Source organism: Molothrus ater, chromosome 14 (assembly GCF_012460135.2).
Source record: "Molothrus ater isolate BHLD 08-10-18 breed brown headed cowbird chromosome 14, BPBGC_Mater_1.1, whole genome shotgun sequence".
In the NCBI taxonomy this organism is placed as follows: Eukaryota; Metazoa; Chordata; class Aves; order Passeriformes; family Icteridae; genus Molothrus; species Molothrus ater.
The window spans coordinates 17,230,195-17,250,707 of NC_050491.2; the positions used below are offsets into that span (position 1 = coordinate 17,230,195).

General features: G+C 39.7%; 1 protein-coding gene across 4 annotated transcripts in view; it reads left to right on the top strand.

Annotated features, from left to right (window-relative positions):
• Positions 1-20,513, top strand: part of PCDH11X (protocadherin 11 X-linked) — a 428,928-nt gene that overhangs the window by 63,257 nt on the left and 345,158 nt on the right. For 2 of the 4 annotated variants that reach the window (XM_036401881.2, XM_036401879.2), the window contains exons 3-4: positions 3,083-3,130; positions 6,231-8,717. In XM_036401881.2, coding sequence (XP_036257774.1) covers positions 3,083-3,130; positions 6,231-8,717 — 2,535 coding nt within the window. Of the gene's footprint in view, positions 1-3,082; positions 3,131-6,230; positions 8,718-14,812; positions 18,684-20,513 lie in introns of those variants that run through there. The other 2 variants (XM_036401882.2, XM_036401880.2) reach the window with 2 other exon arrangements.

Below are 20,513 nucleotides of genomic sequence, written 5' to 3' on the forward strand. Positions count from 1 at the left end.
CTCACCCCGGGCTCCAAATGTGCCACTGGGAGCTCAGACAGAGCCTTTGGCTGTCGAGGCACAGGGAGGTCGTGATTTAGGAGCTGTTCTGAGCAGCTGAACAGGATTGTTAGTGCTCCCCTCCAAAGGCACAGCGCTGCACTGGAGCCTTGGACTCATTTATTTCCCTTCCTGGCACATCCTCGGTTCTGTGCCTGTTCTCAGCCAGGAAATAGAGCAAATATGTAACTGTCACCTTGTATAATGCAAATATCAAAATGCACTTGTTGGCTGTATTGTTGCCTGATATAAACCCTATTTTTTTTCCCCTTCATTATATATCTATAGTGAGAGAATCCAAAGGCAGAAACGTCAGGTGTCTGGAGCTTTATCATGGGAATTCAGAGCAAAGCTCAAACATGTTTAATACCTTAATCTGAATATCCTCAGGGTGTTGAAAATGTAGCTTTTTGTTCAGTAGGATGTCTGTGAATATTTCTGAGCAACTGTAATGGAGGAGATTAAGAGGGGAGGTTTCCTCCCTGGTTGTTACCTGCAGCTGTTGACCTCCCTTATTTTGGGTCAAAGTGTCTCTAAATTAAAGAACTTTGCTTGAAGTTTACAATTCTAAAGTTTAGCTCCCAAAGTGGCATTCTAACAGTTAGCTTCTAAAGTTTCAAATTCTGAAATTTAGTTTTAAACATGATTAGTAACTCAGAAGTGGCTGCCTTTTTCAGACCAGCTACAAACTTTGGACAATTGATAAAAGTGTCTTTGTTTAACTTCCCATCTTTAGTTAGTCTACAACTAATACAGCAGGAGTATTGTGAACATAAATTCCTTACAGTTTTGTGGTGCAGCTGCATGTTTTTCTGAAATATATAATTGTATGTTTGCTGTGCATTGTGAAAGACCACTCAGGTGATGGCCCAGTTGCCTGAAAGGAGTTTCATGGGAATTTTGTGTCCTGTTACTGCAGCAATGTGGGTTCACCATTATTGGCCACCCTAGTTCATAGAGGTGGATGAAGTGAATTTCTATTAAAATAAAAGATTCAGGTTTATGGGGTTTTTTAGGTTTGGATTTTTTTGGTATAGGAGGAGAAGAAGCAGCAAGTTATGGTGTAGACATTGCTCATAATATGATCTCCTCAACCCTTACAGAGGAATGGAGCTAATTAGGATTCTGAATGCAGAAAATGCACTTTAGGTTTATGCATAATTGGGTGCTTACAAATCCTATTTTTACTGTGGTTCTGAACCTGAAAGTTCAGTTTATTCCAAGCTAAACTTTTTTCTTGCTTCAAAGGAAACCAATAGAAACAGTGCATGACACTGACAGAGAACCATAAATTGAACAAAAGCCTTAAAAATCTTGGCCTACAAATTAAAAGGCTGCATTGCTTTGACAAAGAGTGTTTCAAATCTGTAAGCAACTCTGCTGAGGTCTGCATTATAAGCAATTCTTACCTTTGTAATGTTATTTTTCTCCTTTGAAGTTCTGCCACTCAGTTCAGAAGGTAACTGCTGCTACTAATGACACTTATTTCCAGTAACTTTGGGTTGTAAGCTGTGGGATGTCACGAGAGGAGTGACTGTGGAGTCTTTAAGCAGGACAGCTGTCCAAAAAATGGTAATTTTCTAGAATGCATGGACAGCAAATTGCACACTGGGTGAATAATAGCAGACTTGGGACCTTTATTAGAGCTACACCACTTAGGGTGGTTTGGATCTGAGTGCATTCACATGCACCCATTGCAGACACACAGATCCATTACTGCCTGCCATGTGGAATATTTTGTGTTGAAGACATTAACTTGGCTTTGGCAATTCACAATTTCACAGCCAAAGTATCGCCTTGGAAAGAAAACTGCAAGTTTAGTTTTCAGCTTTTGTAGAAAAAGTTGCCCACCATGCCACTGTGGTCTGTTTTCTGCATTCAGAGCTGGAGCTGTGCTGCTGTTCTCTCTTTGCTGACAGCACAGTCACAGAGCAGTTCCATATGTCCTGGAAAAACAGGCAAGGAAAAAGTGTCTGGGACCTGTCTTGAAGTTCTGCAGAAGCTCTGCAAAGATTTTCTGTGTTGTTCCATGTGAAATAACCAGCATTTAGCAAACAGGCATTATTCTCTGGACTTTCTGAAAAGACTTTAGGGTCCTTTGGACTCAAAACTACATTTCAGCCAATGAGTTTTATTTAACAAATTGCATAATTAATTCATTACTGACGTACTTTCTAATGAGAAACCAATCTTTTAATATTTTTCTTCTTCTTCCTTTTCTCTTTTAAGATGATTGTTAGCATGTGTACTTCTAGCTTGTTGCAGCAGTCATTGAGATGAGTTCTTGTAGAATATGAGCAAAAGCTTGAGCTGTGCATGGCCCTTGACTTCTGTTTGACATTCAGCTGAACCAAGGACATCTCGTGATGTGTTTGTCATTTACAGTGCCCGAAGGATCGATAATAAGTGCAGGGTGAAGATGTAGCCACAAAACAATGAGCTGCCTTTGCTCCTGTGGCTTTCTCTGGAGGTTCAGAATCCTCTTTTGAATGAAGATTGAGGACAGTGTTGATCTGCCCTTTGTCAGCTAACAATGCAGATTGTTACACACAATTACATAATGTGTATGTTTTAAGGAATAATCGCTGGTAGCCTCTCTCGATCTGAGTACTTTGCATCACGAGCAGCTGGGTTTGTAGCATGATTTAGCACAACATTCTTTCCCTTCCCCACTTTGAGAAAGTCCTGCTTTCTGCCAATTTGCTGCTCTGCAAGCCCGGCTCCACAGGATGTTTTGAACCCAGTGGACCATGTCTCTGTTATCAGCACTAACCAGAAGCTGATCTGTTTTCCCATTCTTCCCAACAATGTCCAGGCAGTCAGTACCCCACAGATTTAACAAAACCCTGTGGTGAAATGCTGTGAAATGCAATATCTGTGTGTAGGTTCTGGTGCACTTTGTCACATCCAGTCCTGTCTGCAGCACTTGGAGCTGTTCTAGCTTACCACACTATGTGTCCGTGTGTCATTGATTATGTATTTATGAAACCACCTAAATGTTGCAATTTTTAAAATACTTTCTAATTTTTTATCCACATGACAGCCCAAAACAGCTCCGAAAAGGACATTTGGATCCATTACAAATGACCAGGTAAATATCCACAGTAGGGAGTGTTCAACAAGAAAGTTTCATTATTTGAGAGACTGTGTGTGCAAATCCATGGAAAAGGCTGTGATGAAAATTGGATAAGGTAACAGAGCTCCTTATTGCCCTGATAAGGGATCTTGTGGGCAGGGTCAGAGCCTCTTTAAGCTAATCCAGGCTCTGAGATGGGCATAACTTCGGTTTGCCTCCAATAGTTAGTGCTTAAATTGTATTTTTAAATCTAAAAAGCCAATCTTGTATTTCTCATTCCCATTCTTCTCTAAGGGTAGTGGTATCAATGGAGCAGATTATTTCTACCAGTTGTTTTAATGGGCAAAGGTATTGTATAACTGTTAATTATCTACTGTGCTTTCCCAAAGGACTCTTGCCCTTCCCAGTGTGAACAAATCCTTCAGATCACTGGGATAATGTGGTGACTGAGGTGCAGTTCAGTCCCATTAGAAATCTGACCCTAATGGAAATTTTAACTTCATTGAACTTTTAATGATGGTAGAGCTATTTATTTCAACATCAAGTAATTAATCCTGAAGGTTTTTGTTCATGTTTCTCACTTTTGTTCTCCATTTCTTTGCTCATAATGGAGAGAATTAGATATTTATAATTTTAAAAATTTATTTCTTGGCTGTTTCATCAATTTTTTGAGTGTTTAGAATGTGAGAACTATCTGTTCTTAGAAAATGTGTTTGTTAATTTGCAGCATATCACACCTAACCTTACATCTTAAACAGCATGAAGTATTCTTGTTTCAACAAATTGAAATAGTTACTCTTGTCAGAATTAAGAGAAAGTCTACTTCTCTGTAATGGTTTTTCTGTAGTTTAAAAAGATGTCTAAACCTGTAATGAATAGGAAGAAATAGACATAGATAATATTTCTTTCCATAGAAAATTATTCAAGTGTTAATAATGAACTTGGAAGAGATCTTCACATTCTTTTCTGCTCTCTAGTCATTCACAGCTAATAATGGGGATCTAAAGCACCACATTTTATATCAAACTCATCTGCTATGCTATGATGAAAAGCCCCTCTCCCATGCTGGATGAGGAAAGCAGAGATGGGCACCACATTTACAGCCACGCCACTTCAAAGTCTGCACCAAGTTCTTGTAGCTGTGGGATCTAATGACAGAATAATCAGTGCCCATCTGTCAGCTTGTGTACAGATAAAGAGGCAAAGAGAGCTGACACGTTGCTTTTACTCTGGCTTCTGCTCTGTTCTTTCCTCTGGAATCCATGGTAAAGCATAGAATATATAATTTATAATTTCTTTGTAATTATGAAATTTATTGCGAATAACTGCTAGCCAGATTGAATATGAGGAGGAAACTCACACTCTGCTTCCTATCAGCATAGAATTGCCATTCTAAAATTTACCCTAATTGGTTCAAATTGTATATCTTGATTTAGAAACAATTTGCAGGGCTTATATTTTCATGCCTTCTGCTAAAGGAGCCAAATCTGTATTTGTTTTACTGCTTCAAAATGTGTTCCAATTTACTTTGTACTGTCCCCAGTTGCAACTTAATGTTGCCACAAATGCTGTGCAAGTGGCACAGTGATTTTTGCACGTGTGGATGAATAGTTCTGTCCCATGAAATAAAAGATGGCTTTTCTAGCGTCAAAATCTGGCTTTGAGGAACAAATCAGTGAGAGTCCAGCCTCGCTCAGAAGTGTGTAGAAGCCATAAAAATGCATTCACTTAGAGCTGGGGAGCAGGGAGCACAAATCTTTTGCAAGTCATGAGAAATAAGGAACCGTGAACACTGGGAGTGTTTTCTTTTGCTTTGTTCTGGAGTGTCTCAAACCAGTTCAGAGCACACTGGACCTGGTCCAGTGGAAATGAGAGGATCTTTAAGGTCCCTTCCAGCCCAAACCATCCATGATTCTATAGCAGTTACCTGAGTGTGGTTGAAAGAGGAGAAGAACAAACAGAGGAAGAACAGTTGTTCATTATTACAAATATTACACATTAAAAGGAACTCCTAGTTTAGTCCACAATTTTATTTATGCCTTCTTTTTTCTGGTCATCCCATGCATTCAGCATTAGCCCGCTGCATTCCAGCCCTGCCCTTATGGAAGATGTGGCTGGAACACTGCCTTTACCTCATTCCTCTACATGGTGAGATGTGAGGAAAGAGGATAATTACACTGTTCTTCATTCCTGCTTGTCTGAAGAGACAGCAGAAGAGAGAGGGAATTTAGTTCTAGATTCCAATATTTATTTTAGCGGGTTTGTCAGCACTACTGTTTTTTAAAAAAGCTGTGTTTGTGCAATATATGTAGCATTTTGGTGCAGTTCCAGAGATGTTCAACAAACCCATGAAAAATATTGATCATTTTCAAATTGATCTCGCAGTTCTGTGATATTTTTAAATGAAAATAGTCTTCTTTTTTTCACTGGGATTTTAATTTCACTACAAATATAAAACATATAGTGATGAATGCAGGAATAGTTTTAATGAGTTTTTAAATATGTTTCTGATGAACTGTTAGGATTTAGTTTTGTCTGTATCATCTGACATCTAAATTATGTAGTAAGCACTTTATCAATGATGGTATTGGTTGGTGGGGTTTTTTCTTTGTTTGGTTGGGGTTTTTTTTGTTTTGGTTTTTTATGCTAATGGTTTCAGAACATGTCCAGAGTTACTTCACAAACAGAGAAATTATCCCTTTATCTTTCTCGGTTTCCTTGAAATTGAATATTGGAATAGGTCCTCCAATGACTGAACTTTGGCTTCATTCCTCATTTCCACACTCACTCATACGACAGAGAAACTGAATTACATCAGTACAGGAATTTAATAACTTTTCTTTAGGAATAGAGAATCTGGATGAAAAAAATCACCATCACTCTTAAATTTCCCCTTTTTCTAAAGTATCTATTTATTGCCATGTTTGCTCTGAAGCTTTCTCAAGGCTCTGGAGCTTAAAGCAAAAACAGATTTGGAACATAATAGAAATATTTCTGTATAGAGTATATGCATGAATTTATATTCCATGACAATTTCAGAAAGATAATGGGGTATTTTTTTTTTTCTTTTTAAATGCACTGTCAAGCTCAAGTGTGCTCTTTCTGTGTTTTGTAGGGTCAAAATGTATTTGGTCTTGACATAACTGAGACACCTGAGGGAGACAAGTGGCCTCAACTGATAGTCCAGCAGATCCTGGATAGGGAGCAGAAGGACACCTATGTGATGAAAATCAAAGTTGAAGACGGCGGGAGCCCCCCAAGGTCGAGCACTGCCATCCTGCAGGTGACGGTGACCGACGTCAACGACAACCGCCCGGTGTTCAAGGAGAACGACATCGAGGTCAGCGTGCCCGAGAACGCCCCCGTGGGCACCTCCGTGTCCCAGCTCCACGCCACCGACGCCGACCTGGGCTCCAATGCACAGATCCACTTCTACTTCAGCAACCAGATCTCCAGCCTGGCCAAGAGGCTCTTTGCCATCGATAACACCACTGGGCTCATCACCATCAGGGAGCCGCTGGACAGGGAGGAGTCCCCCGTGCACAAACTGACTGTTCTGGCAAGCGATGGCAGCTCCACTCCGTCAAGAGCCACGGTGACTGTTAATGTCACAGATATTAATGACAATGTCCCATCAATAGACACCAGGTACATCATCAACCCAGTGAATGGGACAGTGCTTTTGTCTGAGAAGGCTCCCCTTAATACAAAAATTGCTTTGATAACAGTGATGGACAAGGACGCTGACCAGAATGGGAAAGTTACCTGTTTTACAGATCATGATGTTCCTTTCAGGCTAAAACCAGTGTTTGATAATCAGTTTCTCCTGGAGACAGCCACGTTTCTAGACTATGAAGCTACACGGGAATATGCCATCAAAATAGTGGCTTCAGATTCAGGGAAGCCTCCCTTAAACCAGTCTGCAATGCTCCTGATCAAAATTAAGGATGAAAACGACAACGCCCCAGTCTTCACCCAGCCCATCATAGGCCTTTCCATCCCTGAAAACAACGCTCCTGGTACTCAGCTGACCAAGATCAGCGCTACAGATGCTGACAGCGGGCGGAATGCCGAGATCAGCTACATCCTGGGTCCTGATGCACCCCCAATTTTCAACCTGGACCGCCGCACAGGCATCCTGACAGCAGTGCGAAAGCTGGACAGAGAAAAGCAGGACAGGTACTCTTTCACTGTGCTGGCTAAGGATAATGGGATGCCACCTTTGCAGACCAATGCTACTGTGACGGTGTCAGTGCTGGACCAGAATGATAACAGCCCTGCTTTCACACATAATGAATATAATTTCTATGTGCCAGAAAACCTGCCCATGTACGGCACAGTGGGGCTTATCACAGTTACGGATGCTGACGCGGGAGACAACGCTGCAGTCACTCTCTCTATCTTAAATGGTAGAGATAATTTCATTATAGATCCACTCACTGGTGTAATAAGGCCTAATATTACCTTTGATAGGGAGCAGCAGGGGTCATACACTTTCCAGGTGAAAGCGGTGGATGGAGGAAGACTGCAGCGTTCCTCAACTGCCAAGGTGACCATCAATGTTGTTGATGTAAATGATAACAGGCCCGTTTTTGTTATTCCCTCCTCTAATTATTCCTATGAGCTGGTCCCAACGTCAGCCAGCCCGGGGTCTGTAGTCACTAAAGTCTTTGCAGTTGATAATGACACGGGAATGAACGCAGAGCTCCGCTATAGCATCATAGGTGGGAACTCCAGGGGCTTGTTTACCATTGACCAATTAACAGGCAATATCACTTTGAAAGAGAAGGTAATTACATCAGATCATGGCCTGCACAGACTGGTGATCAAGGTGAACGACCTGGGACAGCCGGAGTCTCTTTACACCATTGCTCTTGTGCACTTGTTTGTGAACGAGACGGTCACCAACAGCTCCTACGTGCAAGAGCTGGTGCGTAGGAATATGGAAACTCCAGTTGGCCAGAACATTGGGGATGGTGAGATAACCCCACAGACCAATGATTATGTCAAGATCATCATTGCCATTATTGCAGGCACCATGACAGTTATTCTGGTAATTTTTGTTACCGCCTTAGTCCGGTGCCGCCAGACGCCCAGGCACAAGGTTGTCCAAAAAAACAAGCAGAGTGGTGAATGGGTTTCCCCCAACCAAGAGAATAGGCAGATCAAGAAAAAGAAGAAGAAGAAGAAGCGCTCTCCAAAGAGTCTCCTCCTCAACTTTGTGACTATTGAAGAATCCAAGCCTGATGATCCTGGCCACGAGCACATAAATGGCACTTTAGACATTCCCGTAGAGCTAGAAGAACAGACTATGGGAAAATATAACTGGGCCACCACACCAACCACATTTAAACCTGATAGCCCAGACTTAGCAAAGCACTACAAGTCTGCTTCTCCGCAGCCCACCTTTCAAATTAAACCTGAGACTCCTGTACCCCCCAAGAAGCACCATGTCATTCAGGAATTGCCTCTAGATAACACCTTTGTGGTGGGCTGTGACTCACTTTCCAAGTGCTCATCCAGCAGCTCGGACCCTTACAGTGTTTCTGAATGCAGCTGTCAAGGAGGCTTCAAGACCCCAGGCCCCATACACACCAGACAGGTAATGGAGTTTTTAAGGTGCTTTTTCCCTCCTTCCCTCTTTACTTTGCCAATCCTGTAACTCCAGTTTGAAGCGCTGCAAGATAAGTTCTCCTGCAAGGAGTAAAGCTTTGAGTGTCGAGGCGCTGTAAAACAAACAATTCCAGCTTCCTGAGTGGTAAGGGAGAAAAATGAGAAGGGGAAAGAGTGCTGTCTGTGAGGAGATGGAGCAGGCAGAGCTCCCTGTGGTGGTGTCCTGACTGCAGATGGCAGCATGGCACTTCCCACCTCACCGCGGGACCTCGAGCAGCTCGGAGGGCTCAGAGTGGGACTGGCCTCCCCAGCCTGGTGTGCTCGAGGATCCAAACAATCTGGGTGGAAAGCAATAAAGCTTTAGAGGAGCTCTCATAAGTGGTTCTTAATATTAATGGAGTCTGGAATTGCAGCCTTCATTTGGCCGTAGCTTTGCTTCAAGGTCTCTCAGGAGCTGGTGAGGATTTTCCTCCGAGAGTTTGAGGCAGTTTCAGACTGGAAGGAGCCTTAAATCTGGTGGAATGACACAGCTGACAGGCAAAGTTAGGGAAAAATTAGAGACATCAGCATAATTGAGCTCACTTATTTGCTGCTCTGCCTGATAAACCAGGTATTAGCTTCTAGAAATGCAGTACAACAAAGGCAATGTCTAAAGAATCCTCAGCTTAAAATTAAAAACAAATTGAGAACTCAAGTACCCTTTATTCTTCAAGACCCTACAGAAGAGCTTTAAGTCACTGGAAATAGAATCGAATATTAATCCATATTTTGAACAGTTTAATAAAACTTTTCTGTTTATCTGTTTGCTTCTTTCTTCCCAAGTATCACAAAGTCTTAGTGGGGATAGTTTTCTAGTTAAGCTTTAGTTGGTTAAGGAATTAATCATTAAAGTAACAGTTCAGGAGTGTTTATGTTATTATTGATATTATATTTTAACTTTATAATGTGCTTAACTTAATATATTGCTTGGGAACAAATCCTCAGCATGACTTAAACCTGGTAAATTTCTTCCTCCACTTGAATTTTTTTTCTGGGAACTTTGTTTTATTACAACTGTAGTGATAACAATATTCATAAAAAAAGCTTCTCATTCAGAGCAGTCATCATATCTTTGAAAATTTCAGGATATGTTGTTTATTTTATTCTATTTTGTTCCCTTTATCAACACAAATTTGTATGGTAATCTATATCACTGTGGATAACATTTTCTAATCAATGTATTTAGGTGTGTTAAGTTAAACTGCATATCAGAAAAGCCTCTTGCCAGTTTGTTCATCTGTTTGAACTCCCATCACTCTGAGCAGAGGGCAGTGCTGTTTTCAGCATTTCTGTAGGTCTGATCTAAGTGATTTTTTTTCAATGGAGTTCTGGTACAGTTCCTGTGAGTCAAAAAGGTTCTGCCATTGTCTGCTGAAACACACTTTGTCCTGCAGTAATGCTGCCAACAAAGAAAGCAAGCTCGTGACTCTCAGGGTCCCTTCTGTGGCAGTGAAAACCTAGAAAGTGGCATGGGAAGCAATTCTCTTCTGCACAAGTTGGCTGGGGGAAAGAGCATTTCCTTTTATCTGTGCCTTCAAGGTCTGTGACAGGGGGTTCCTATCTGGAAAAGCAGAATAGAGCTGTGGGGTTTTTTTAATGCTCACTAGCTGATACCAGCTTATCTTCATAGAGCTGCACCTAACATTGTTAGGATGATGTGGTGGATAGATAAAAAAAGAGATTATTGTTACAGTTTGTACTGCTTTTGTTAAAATTGCAGCTATCCTTCTCTCAGGGATATTTGTCTGCATGAAAGTGAATACCTTGTTTGGAGGAAGGGTAACTGATGACCACAGTGGCCCTTTACACTAATTTGGAAACAGCAGTCACCTTTAAACACGTGAATTCACATTTTTAAGAAAATTAAATTTATGTAATTTCGTTAATGCATTATAAGTTGGGTCATTAGAGGAAATCCTTTGTGTTGTGTTTGACTGTGACTAAATGAAAATTGTATTTCTTGGTAAGCAAAAACAAGTAAAGAATTTCTTAAAGCTCAACAGATCTTTTAAAAGTCAGTCTCACTCCTCCCCTGGCTCTGTATTTGTAGTCTGGGTAGTTTGATCTCGTGTGGGGCTCAGGATGGGCTCAGGATGGGCTACTTGAGAGTTGTCTCTGTTAGCCAGCAAAGAAAAAGAAACAAATATAAACAGAAATAATCCCGAGGCACAGAACTGTCTCCAGCTGCTGTCCCACCACCCTTCAGCCTCAGACACCAACAGGATCCTCGTGGTTCTGGATGATTTTGTGTCAGACGCTCTCTGAATTTGCAGAAAGCTGTAGGACAAGTCAGTTCAGTTAAAAAGGGAGATGTGCTGGTTCGAAAAGTGAAAATAGGATGCCTGATGTGAGGGGGAAATATCATCATTTACCACTTTTACCATAGTGCAGCTATTCTACAAGCGAAAAGTTCTGCAGGAGCCTAAAGAATGTTCTGTTCACTGTGAAGTGTCTCTTCACTTTGCAATGGGGACTGATATTATTATAGGCTGCACATCTCAGCTATTGTTAGCTTTGTTCATGCAAAGTTTTCTACTCAGATATTTGAAATTATATTGTGTTACAGCTAAAAATATATGTTTTCTTTGGAAGCTCTAAATTTTGTGTCTGTCTGAATGGTATTGATTCAAGTCTTTAAAGAAAGGAAATTATGCCTTTGCTTTACTGCTAAATTTGTCTAAGGGATCTATAAAATGACAGAAAGTCATTATGGCAGTTGTACTCAAAAAGCATGCAAGCAAAGAGGGAAAGGTTTTTCTACTAAAAACCCCCAAAATATCTCTTTAGTGGTCGTGTGGGCAAATAAATACAACAGTGCCACAGCTGAAATTTTTATGGGGAAGCAATTGGAGACTCCTGAAGCAGCTGAGGACACTTTGAGTCATAAACTGCAGGAAACTGAAGAGGCAAAGTTTGTTCTTCCTGCAATGTCCCCTAAGAGAGAGGTCAAGTTTTGCTCTATTTGTATGTAAGGGCAAGGGGCAGAGGTGCTGGTGTTACTCTGAAGTTACCAGGAGGAGTTAAACACTACCAGTGACAATAGACCCTCAGAGTATAATGCTTTTTTGGGGGATGTAGTAGAGATAATTCTTTTAAAGGAGTTTGTCCAAGTGATAAATTGTGAAGGGGCTTATTCATAATAAGGGTTTTCAAACTAGAATATCTGGAGTGTTATAAAAATCAAACTGACTTTCCATGCCATCAGATTTCCATTGTTTTGGCAGTTGTGGGCTTCAGAAAAGTTTGCTCTGTGTTTCTGCACCAAAGAATCTTTAAAGTTTATTTGCCTGCAAGCTTTGTAAAAGCTCAGTTACTTTTGACGTTCACCTCAGTGGGAGCAAAGTGTGTGAAGTGTTCCACAGTGACACAAATCTTCTAATTCTCTTTGCATTTGCATGGGGATGATGAGAAGAAGGGAGAGGAGTTTGCTTCAGTCTCATTTTCATGTAACACAATTTCAAAATCTGAAATCTTTGCTCATGCACTTTAAAACAGCATTCAGACATTTCAAATGCCTGCCTAGGTATCAGCCTGTCTAGTCAAAACATGCATAATTATAGAGCACAGTGTTGTCTGTGGCAGCTTGATTCAAAGAAGCTAAAGCTGCAAAGATTGATCAGAACTTGCTGTGCATTCTATTCTTCTTGTCCCTTTCTTTTACTGAATGATGTTTCAGATGTGCCTTTAGTTTGGAAACAGTAGAAGGCAAACAAGAGGGACAGGGGAAACCTTGGCAAATTTACACCTGGTCACTCGGGTCCTGTGGCCTTTTGGGTTGCCATCTTTCACTCCAGAACAAGATTTTTCTGACTTGAGGAACTTTAGTGCCCATGGAGGCAGCACCTCTGCCAGTGCAGGAGCTGGAAGGTGCAACGTGCTCTGATCTGGGATTTTCTGCCTTTTTTTGGGGGGTTCTCCCTGCACCCCACAGGTCTCTGGTGTGCCAGTGAGTTCAGCTGCACCTTGCTGGGGGAGCTGCTGAGGGAGGGAGCAGGCATGGAGATGGATTTCTGTCACTTTGCTGATGCAAATCTTCGTTAGTGCAGTTCAGCTGGTGGGATTCTCTCATCTATGAACTTATCCACACTCATGAATAGAAATTTCAGATTAAGTTCTCTGCTGGTTTGTTAGGAGCTGGTGGAGGCAGACATCAGCTGCATAAGTTGTAAGGAGTAAGAAACTTAGACATAAGTTCCTCCTTACAGAAACATGAATGGGAAGTGGCCCTCATTTCAAATATATTGAATTTTGAGCCCCCACTGCCGCAGTTCTGTGATTCTATCACTGCCTGCTTAGACCTGCTTACAGTTATGGGGTATTTGGGTTTCTGATTTAAAATCTGCTGTAATGACATTACACTGTGAGAAGAGTGTGCTCAGGATGTGAGTGGAAGGAATATTGCAGTGCTCCTGAAAAGAACAGCTCTGAAACTCACCTGTTCCATCAATATTTAGCTGCAGGATTTTTTGTTTTGTGTAATAACAGTGAGTTTAATTTAGAATCCTGTAATCATCAGTAGGCAAGGCTGTTGCTCTGAGGTGTAAAACAGACATAGCACTGGTGTTCTGTATTGACAGATACAGAGTAAATTACACTCAAAGAACATTTTCTCCTAAATTTTAGCTAAATAACTGTTGGTGTAAGCCCTTCCTAAAAGCCATTTCAAAATGGATTACTGTGATTCTAAGTATTCTTGTTATTTTACCTTACTTTTCTGACTGGTAATTTTGCTTGTGGTTCTGATCTGCTGCCAGGTACATACATTTCACCAAAAAAAACCCAAAAATTGAATTTGGAGAAGAGATTTCTAATTGGAATATGAGTCAAAGTGTGCGAGTCAGACGTTAAAAGCAATTATTTAAATGTGCATCACTACTGAAGTAAAGCTGGTCAAGAAAATGCTTTTCCTCTGTGCAACACTGGTAGAAAATCTTCAACAATTTCTTTTAATACTTTTCACTAGAAAAGCATGGAGGAAGGTATCTGCAAAGTGCCCCCTTTGCCTCATAGCAGAAGGCAAAAACAGAGCATGAACAGGAGTGAAAAAGGAATTTGTGTTTTGTGTGAGGAAATAATGAAAGATTTTTAATATGACAAAAAAAAAAATCAGAGCAAACAAAGGCACTTTTTTTTCTTTTTTTTTCCCCAGTAAGGGCTCCTTGACTGAGTTTATCCTGAAGTTGGAAAGGAGGTTCCAGCAATAATAACGGAGTGACTTTTGTGCAGAATGACACACAATTCCTTCTCCAATAGTCACTTGCCTCGGATAGAAACAATGTAATTTTTCAAACATTAAGTGCATTTCCCATCATTTTTTTCAGTGGGATAACTGAAAAGTTTACTTTTTTCTCCTTGTGACCCAACTGTGCTGTTTCAGATGTCTTACTTAACTATAAGCCATTGCTAACAGTGATGTCTGACTTAAGTCTGGTTTAATTTTCACACTTGTTTATTTTCCTGTTCTCTCCCAGAAGGTATTGCACTCAATAGTCTGCAGTTGATAGCAATTTCCTGACCAGTGAGTGGCTGGTGTCTTGGGGACTGTGGTATTGACAGTGCTTTCTTTTCTGTCAAATAATTGATCAGAATGGCTTAATTTCTGTGAATCGTTAGGACTAAACCCACCGATGATAAATTTAGATTAAAGATGCAAAATAGTTCTTCAAATAAAAAAATATTTTATGCTTCTAGGAGCTCTGCTTTTGCATGAAGTCCACAAAACCCCTGTAGAACCAGTTCTAGGTGGTGCAGCAGCCTTCAGACAGCTCCAGTCTTGCAGCAGCACTTTGGGTTTGAGTGGATAAAGCAAAAAAAGGAGTAAGAAATTTAGAATAATATCCATGGAAGCTATTTCTGTGTCTCCTTCTGCTGCAGCATTTGTGCTCTGTGTGTAGAGCACAGGCACCCCAGGAGGGGTTGGTTTCTTAGAACACCTCAGACCGCGCAGCGCTCGAGGTTCGGTAGAAATTTGGAAGCGAACGTGACAATTTATGGTGCAAATGCTGCAGGAAAGGGCTTTTCTCATGCTGTTTCTCTGTTTGCCAGCTCTGAAGGCCATCCCAGCTGATGTTATGTACTGAAGTCGTACGTGTACTCAATGATGTTAAGCCAGCAAACATGGGAACAAGGAAATAGCACGAGAAAGCCCTTTGTCCTGGCTCTGGTTGCTGAAGAAATTTATCGACTCATCTCCAGAGGGGTTTGGAAGTGACCATGAACTGTTCAAGCTGCCCTACTGAAAGGTATCAAGGGCAAGGATTTTTTTTAAAAGGAAAAGACAAAGAAATTTTAGTACGTTGTGCTATAGTGTTCTATAACGTAGTTTTGCTAAGAAAACAAAAGTAATGTGACCCATCCTTCTTCACGGTTGGTGACTATGGTAAATTTATTTTGCTTGTAATCATCTTCTTGTCCCAGATTTATTTTTTTTTCCTTATTTATTTTAGTTGAAACAATTAGGAATTTTGTTTCTATGAATATATTAAAAGGGAGCAATAAATTTTATTCATATGTTAAAAAAGAGAATGTAAAGTTCTTTATACTCCCTGCATTTAAAAGAAAAACAACTGAGTTGTTGTCACTTATAGCACCATTATACATGTTAAGAGTTAAGTGTTATTTATATGTATCCATAATATTTTTAATGATGATATTGCTGCTATGGATCATAAATAGAAATGATCAAGTCACTGCTTTCTCATTTTTTAGGCACATTAGTAGTAGTGAAAAACTAGAACTTCCTGCTTTCTTACTCACAACATTTTGTAATAAATGGTCACCTTTTAAATAACTGGAAAGCACTCATATAACTTTTAAAAGGAAAACTTAATTTTCATTTTGCTTGCTGAAGTCTAGATAATGCCTACTTAACAGGTGCCAAACATTTAACCTTTTGAAGTGTTTTTATTTAAAAAGAAAAAGTCATAAATCCAGTGGCTTGGTTTTCAGTGTATTAAATAGGAAATAGTGGACACAATTTTTTCACTGTTAGCCAGCACATGGAGGTAAATGGCCGACTGTTGTTTATTTTTCTTCCCCAATAATGTTTCTATAAAGTTGGTTTGTTTTCTTTTTTTGGTTGGTTGGCTTTTTTGTTTGTGTTTTTTTTTTTTAACTAAAATTTTTTATATTATCCTTTGTTATTTAGCGCGGCTCATTTACAAAATAAAACTTGAGTATCATAGCTTTGTTTGAAGGTTGGTTGCAAGTTCTTGTATATTGCCTCACATTTTAGGGAGTAATGCTTAATATGTATCATCTATAATATTAGAATTTCATATGCAATGCAAAAATCTCTTAGGAAGCAAAGGAGTATAAAGAACCCTGTTTTCTGCACTTATATGAAGACATGTAATATTAGTTTGCTAGAATGAAATGAAATACAGACACTGCTTTTAACTGGGATGTATACAGTATATAGAACGTTCTTTTAAAGAAAAAAGTTATTAATGATTCATGAATTAGACTACAACATGGAATTCTTACACATTGCTGTATGTTTGATGTAAAGATATTTATAGGCTTGTACTTAATAATCACGTTGCCTCAGTTCTTGGACTGCAGAATGTCTACCATGACTGTTGCCTATAGTTTGCTCCACATTTGCTATCTGGCTCTTTAAAAAAGAAACCAATGTGTATTTGGCTATTTGATCTGTAAAATAAATTCTATTAATAATGAAGTACGTATTGTAATTCAGCATATTGTATTGCATAATTATAGCTATGACTGTTACAGAGAGCTTTTCATTTCCCACGATGGGATAATTTTCTTGGGAAGAACTTCATGTACCTGTCAGACCGTTTTGCTCTTCCTATTTTTAGCAGCCTTGCAGCATTTATGCTTCAAACTAAAATCCCCCAACACTCCCAGTGGTCAGACATGCAGTGACATTTATTGACTCAGTGCCACAGCTCAGCCATTTAAAATTCATGCTGGGATTTCTCCCAGAGGTGCTGTTTGGGGTCCCACGCTCTGCTCCTGCTGCAGTTGCTTGTGGAGGTGTTTCCTAGGTGGGTGATGGGAGAATCCAGTGATGGTTGAGTTACAGCCCTTGGGCCCCATTCAGAGTTCTTTGTCAGGCAGACAGGACGGTTGCAGAGGCTTTGAGATTCTGGTTTGACTTTGAGTCTTTGGATTTGTCTCCTTATGAGAATTAGGTTGGATTTCCCTTTTGACAAAACCCCTGTACATAAACTTAAAGGTTGATGAAGAGAAGCACCAAATAATTCCAGTGCTTACGTTCAAACTTTTTTTGGGATTTTTTTTATGTTTTCCTTTTTTTAATAATGAAATTTAGTCATCTCAAGTGAAAATGTAGTTGGCCTCAGTTTTTTTTTCTCTGGTGGTGACAAGGCATAGATAGGCTGGAGCAGGTTATTTTGATTTTAGGACTGCATACCCTCTAGAAGTGCCTACTTTCTTACACTGAGTATGAAGAGAACATTTGATAAGTACCTTCCTTGTACCAGATGTGCCAGTTATGTGCTTTCAGAGAAGAATATACTTCATTTTGAGTTCCTTTGCTTTTAACTTAGCTGAAGATCTTTTTCCTGGTTTTACACTGGTCCTACCAATCTAGTCTACCAATTAACAATTCTAAAAGCATCTAGGATGATTTAAAAATGTCCAAAAGTTACATAAATGAAATAAAAGGTGCATCACATGGTTTAATTACTGGTCCAAATCAGTAATCTCCCTCCTCTGGTTCTCTCATGAGTCAACCCAGCCAAAATATGAGAACCTTCCAAATGCCCTAAGGGAAAGCCAGAAACCTCTGAAGTGGCTCAGTTTCATGTGTTTTGTCTGGTTTTGTTTTCTTACATCTAAATATCATTTTTTAAGAAGTTGTTTTTGCATAGACTGGTATGAAACTTGTTCATTTCCTCCTGATGGTTGAATGGGTACATGAAAGCCTAATGGTTATTGACCAAATATGTGTGTGTGAGCTGAATATTAATTACTACACATTTCTGTGCTGAAAGCCAGTCAAAAAATTCTATTATTTTTGTTTGAAATAATATTAGTATCCTGAGTCAAAGCTAGATATGTGTTTCAAAACCAACTCTGTTTCTCAAATGTTTTCACCTACAGAAATACTTTTTCTCTGACTGCTTAGAAGTCAGAGTGAATTATGAGCAAAAATCACTGAGTTGACCAAATGTTCATTTTGAACTTGACAACTCATGATATTTTCTTTGGAATATCAGTATATCTATCATATTTCAGACTGCAATTACCACAGTCACCTCAGTATGAACTTCTCAAGGAACTCCCCTTTTCTCTGGTGCCCATTGCCCCATCTCCAGAGCAGCCAGGCTGTGTCTGTAGGGAAACCCAGAGCTTGGGCTTGGTTCCAGTGCAATGTGGGGCTGAACAAAGAGAAAAATTCTTTATTTATTGCCACTTTTAGGTGTAAGTGGTCCCATGGCTGCTTGCAGCCCCCGGCACAGCAGCTGGGGCTGGCTCTCAGGTGAGCTGGTTGCAGGCAGTGTTGTGTTGCCAGTTATTGGAATTTTTATGGATTTGTCTACCAAAGCTTCCTCCCACCCGACCTCAAACACCTCTGAGAGCAAGCAAGGTGCTGCAGGAACTTTGGGGGATTTAAATCCTTCTGAGTTCAGTTCTGAAGGACAGCAGGGGCTGTCAGGAACAAAACTGGTTTGTGATGTAAATAGAATTATATTTTTAACATAAACTGTAATGCTGCAGGGTTTTTTTGGTTACACTTTTCTGGTGATTTCCCATTTTACCATAAAACATGTATTTATGGTGTATCCTGGTCTTACCTATTATTTGTAAAATCTTTTTAACAAATGATTTGAATATATATTTTTGCTTTCATATTGAATTACTGAGCACTGTTCCTTTTATGTCTTATTTATCTATTTCTAAAATAAATTTGGTTTGACGATGAGATTTGTTATATAGATGATATTTGTGTACCTTCTGGAGCAGCCCTGTTTTTAAATACACCTCCGGCCTGTTTGCTTAATGCATGCCCACCACCAAGCCTCTACAGAGACTGGTATTTTTCACCAGTATTTTTCACAGTTTAGGAGCCATGATTATTAAATAACTCAACCACACGTAAGCTTTACAAGAAGAAATATGAAGGAAAATGCCTCTTTGAAAACCTCAAACTCTCTAACAGCACATTTCTTTTGTCTACAATGTTTTCAAAGAAATCTGAGCAGGAAGAGTCACATTTTTCCCAATGATGTTTCCATGCACGTGGGGGTGTTTGTGTTTGTCTCTGTATTTTGTTTGCCTGTGTATATTGGGAGCACGAGGGTGTCTATCCACATTTATCACACATTCAATTAACAAAAGTTCCAGGCAGTAAATATTGAAACTGCAGAGATGTGCCCATCTCAATATCTCTTGCTGTGAAAGATAGCCAGGCTCTAAGGATTTCAATCTGCCACATTATTTGATTTTTGGGAAGATTTGTCTTCCCTTCTGAGAATGTACTGGGTTCTCAATATGTGAGAAAATGACTCTTGGTGATTGGGAGGTTAGGATACAAATATGAAAAGTGCAGCTCTGAGTTTTAGTGCTATGATTTTTTCACTAGGTTATTTGACTCATTCCTGTACTGTCTCTCAGTATTTTAAAAATCCATTTTTTTCTACTGAATAGACTCATATTCTTAAATTTTACCACTGAAAATGTAGGTATACTATGTAGGTATATTACCACTGAAAATGTAGCAAAACGACACATTTGTATTTTCTCCAAATTGTGAGCTTCTGCTTATTTCATAAATAAACACATGTAAATCAAATTCAGTTATTTATATGCATAGAGATGGATATTAAGTGTGATATCAGGAATTTTTTCGGGGGCATTATTGACTTTTTGCAATCTTTTAAATAGGTGCTATGCATTTGTGCTCTCATTTCCAAGGAAGGTGTTCATTCAAGCTGAAATCACTTATTTCCAATAAAACCTGAATGATGGTATCAGAAGCATGAGGTTTGATTTTGGATCACTGAATTCCAGCTAAGGATCAGGAGCTGAATTTTGCTCTGTTGTTCTCAGCGTTGTTTTCATCCTTTCCTGAGAGAACTCCCATGGCTGTTGGATGGATGAGGTGCCCCCTGCTCCTGTTCTCTGTATGCTCCTGAGCTGTGATATGAAAGTCTCCAATCATAGGTTTTCTCCCACAAAAATACTTTTCCTAGGTCTGGATCTAAACCATCCATGTGCTGCTGGCTTTCCCCTCCCTCTCTTGTGTGAGAAAGAAACCAACATTGGACAAATTCTGGTCTTTTCCAGACACTTGGGCACGTGTGTTTCAGACAAACAAATGAACTTCAAACAGGTGACTGGAATTTGGGAGGTCCTTCCCTTGGAATGTTTAGGGCATTTGAGTAATTGGAAATTACTCGAAATTTTGTGATTTTCTGACAACCAGACTTGGCCAGTGTCTGCACAGACAAGGTTGTTCAGGACTTAAGAGGAATTAGGATGGAAAGGGATGAGGGGAAAGGAAGAACTTTTCAGTCTATAATTATTATTGTGGTGTGAAACTGAATCAAAATCCTAAGTGCCACATCAGAGATCTTTGCAGATGCAGTTTTAAGTCACGTTTAAGTCACATATTTTATTAATTACATTAGTGTTGACCCATTATGGATGAAAGCAGCAGAATTCTGCTGGTAACTGAATATATCTGAACGTGTGGCTGTGTGTTCACATCTGGGCTGAAAAGTGATTCAGGTCAGGGATTTATTGGGATTGA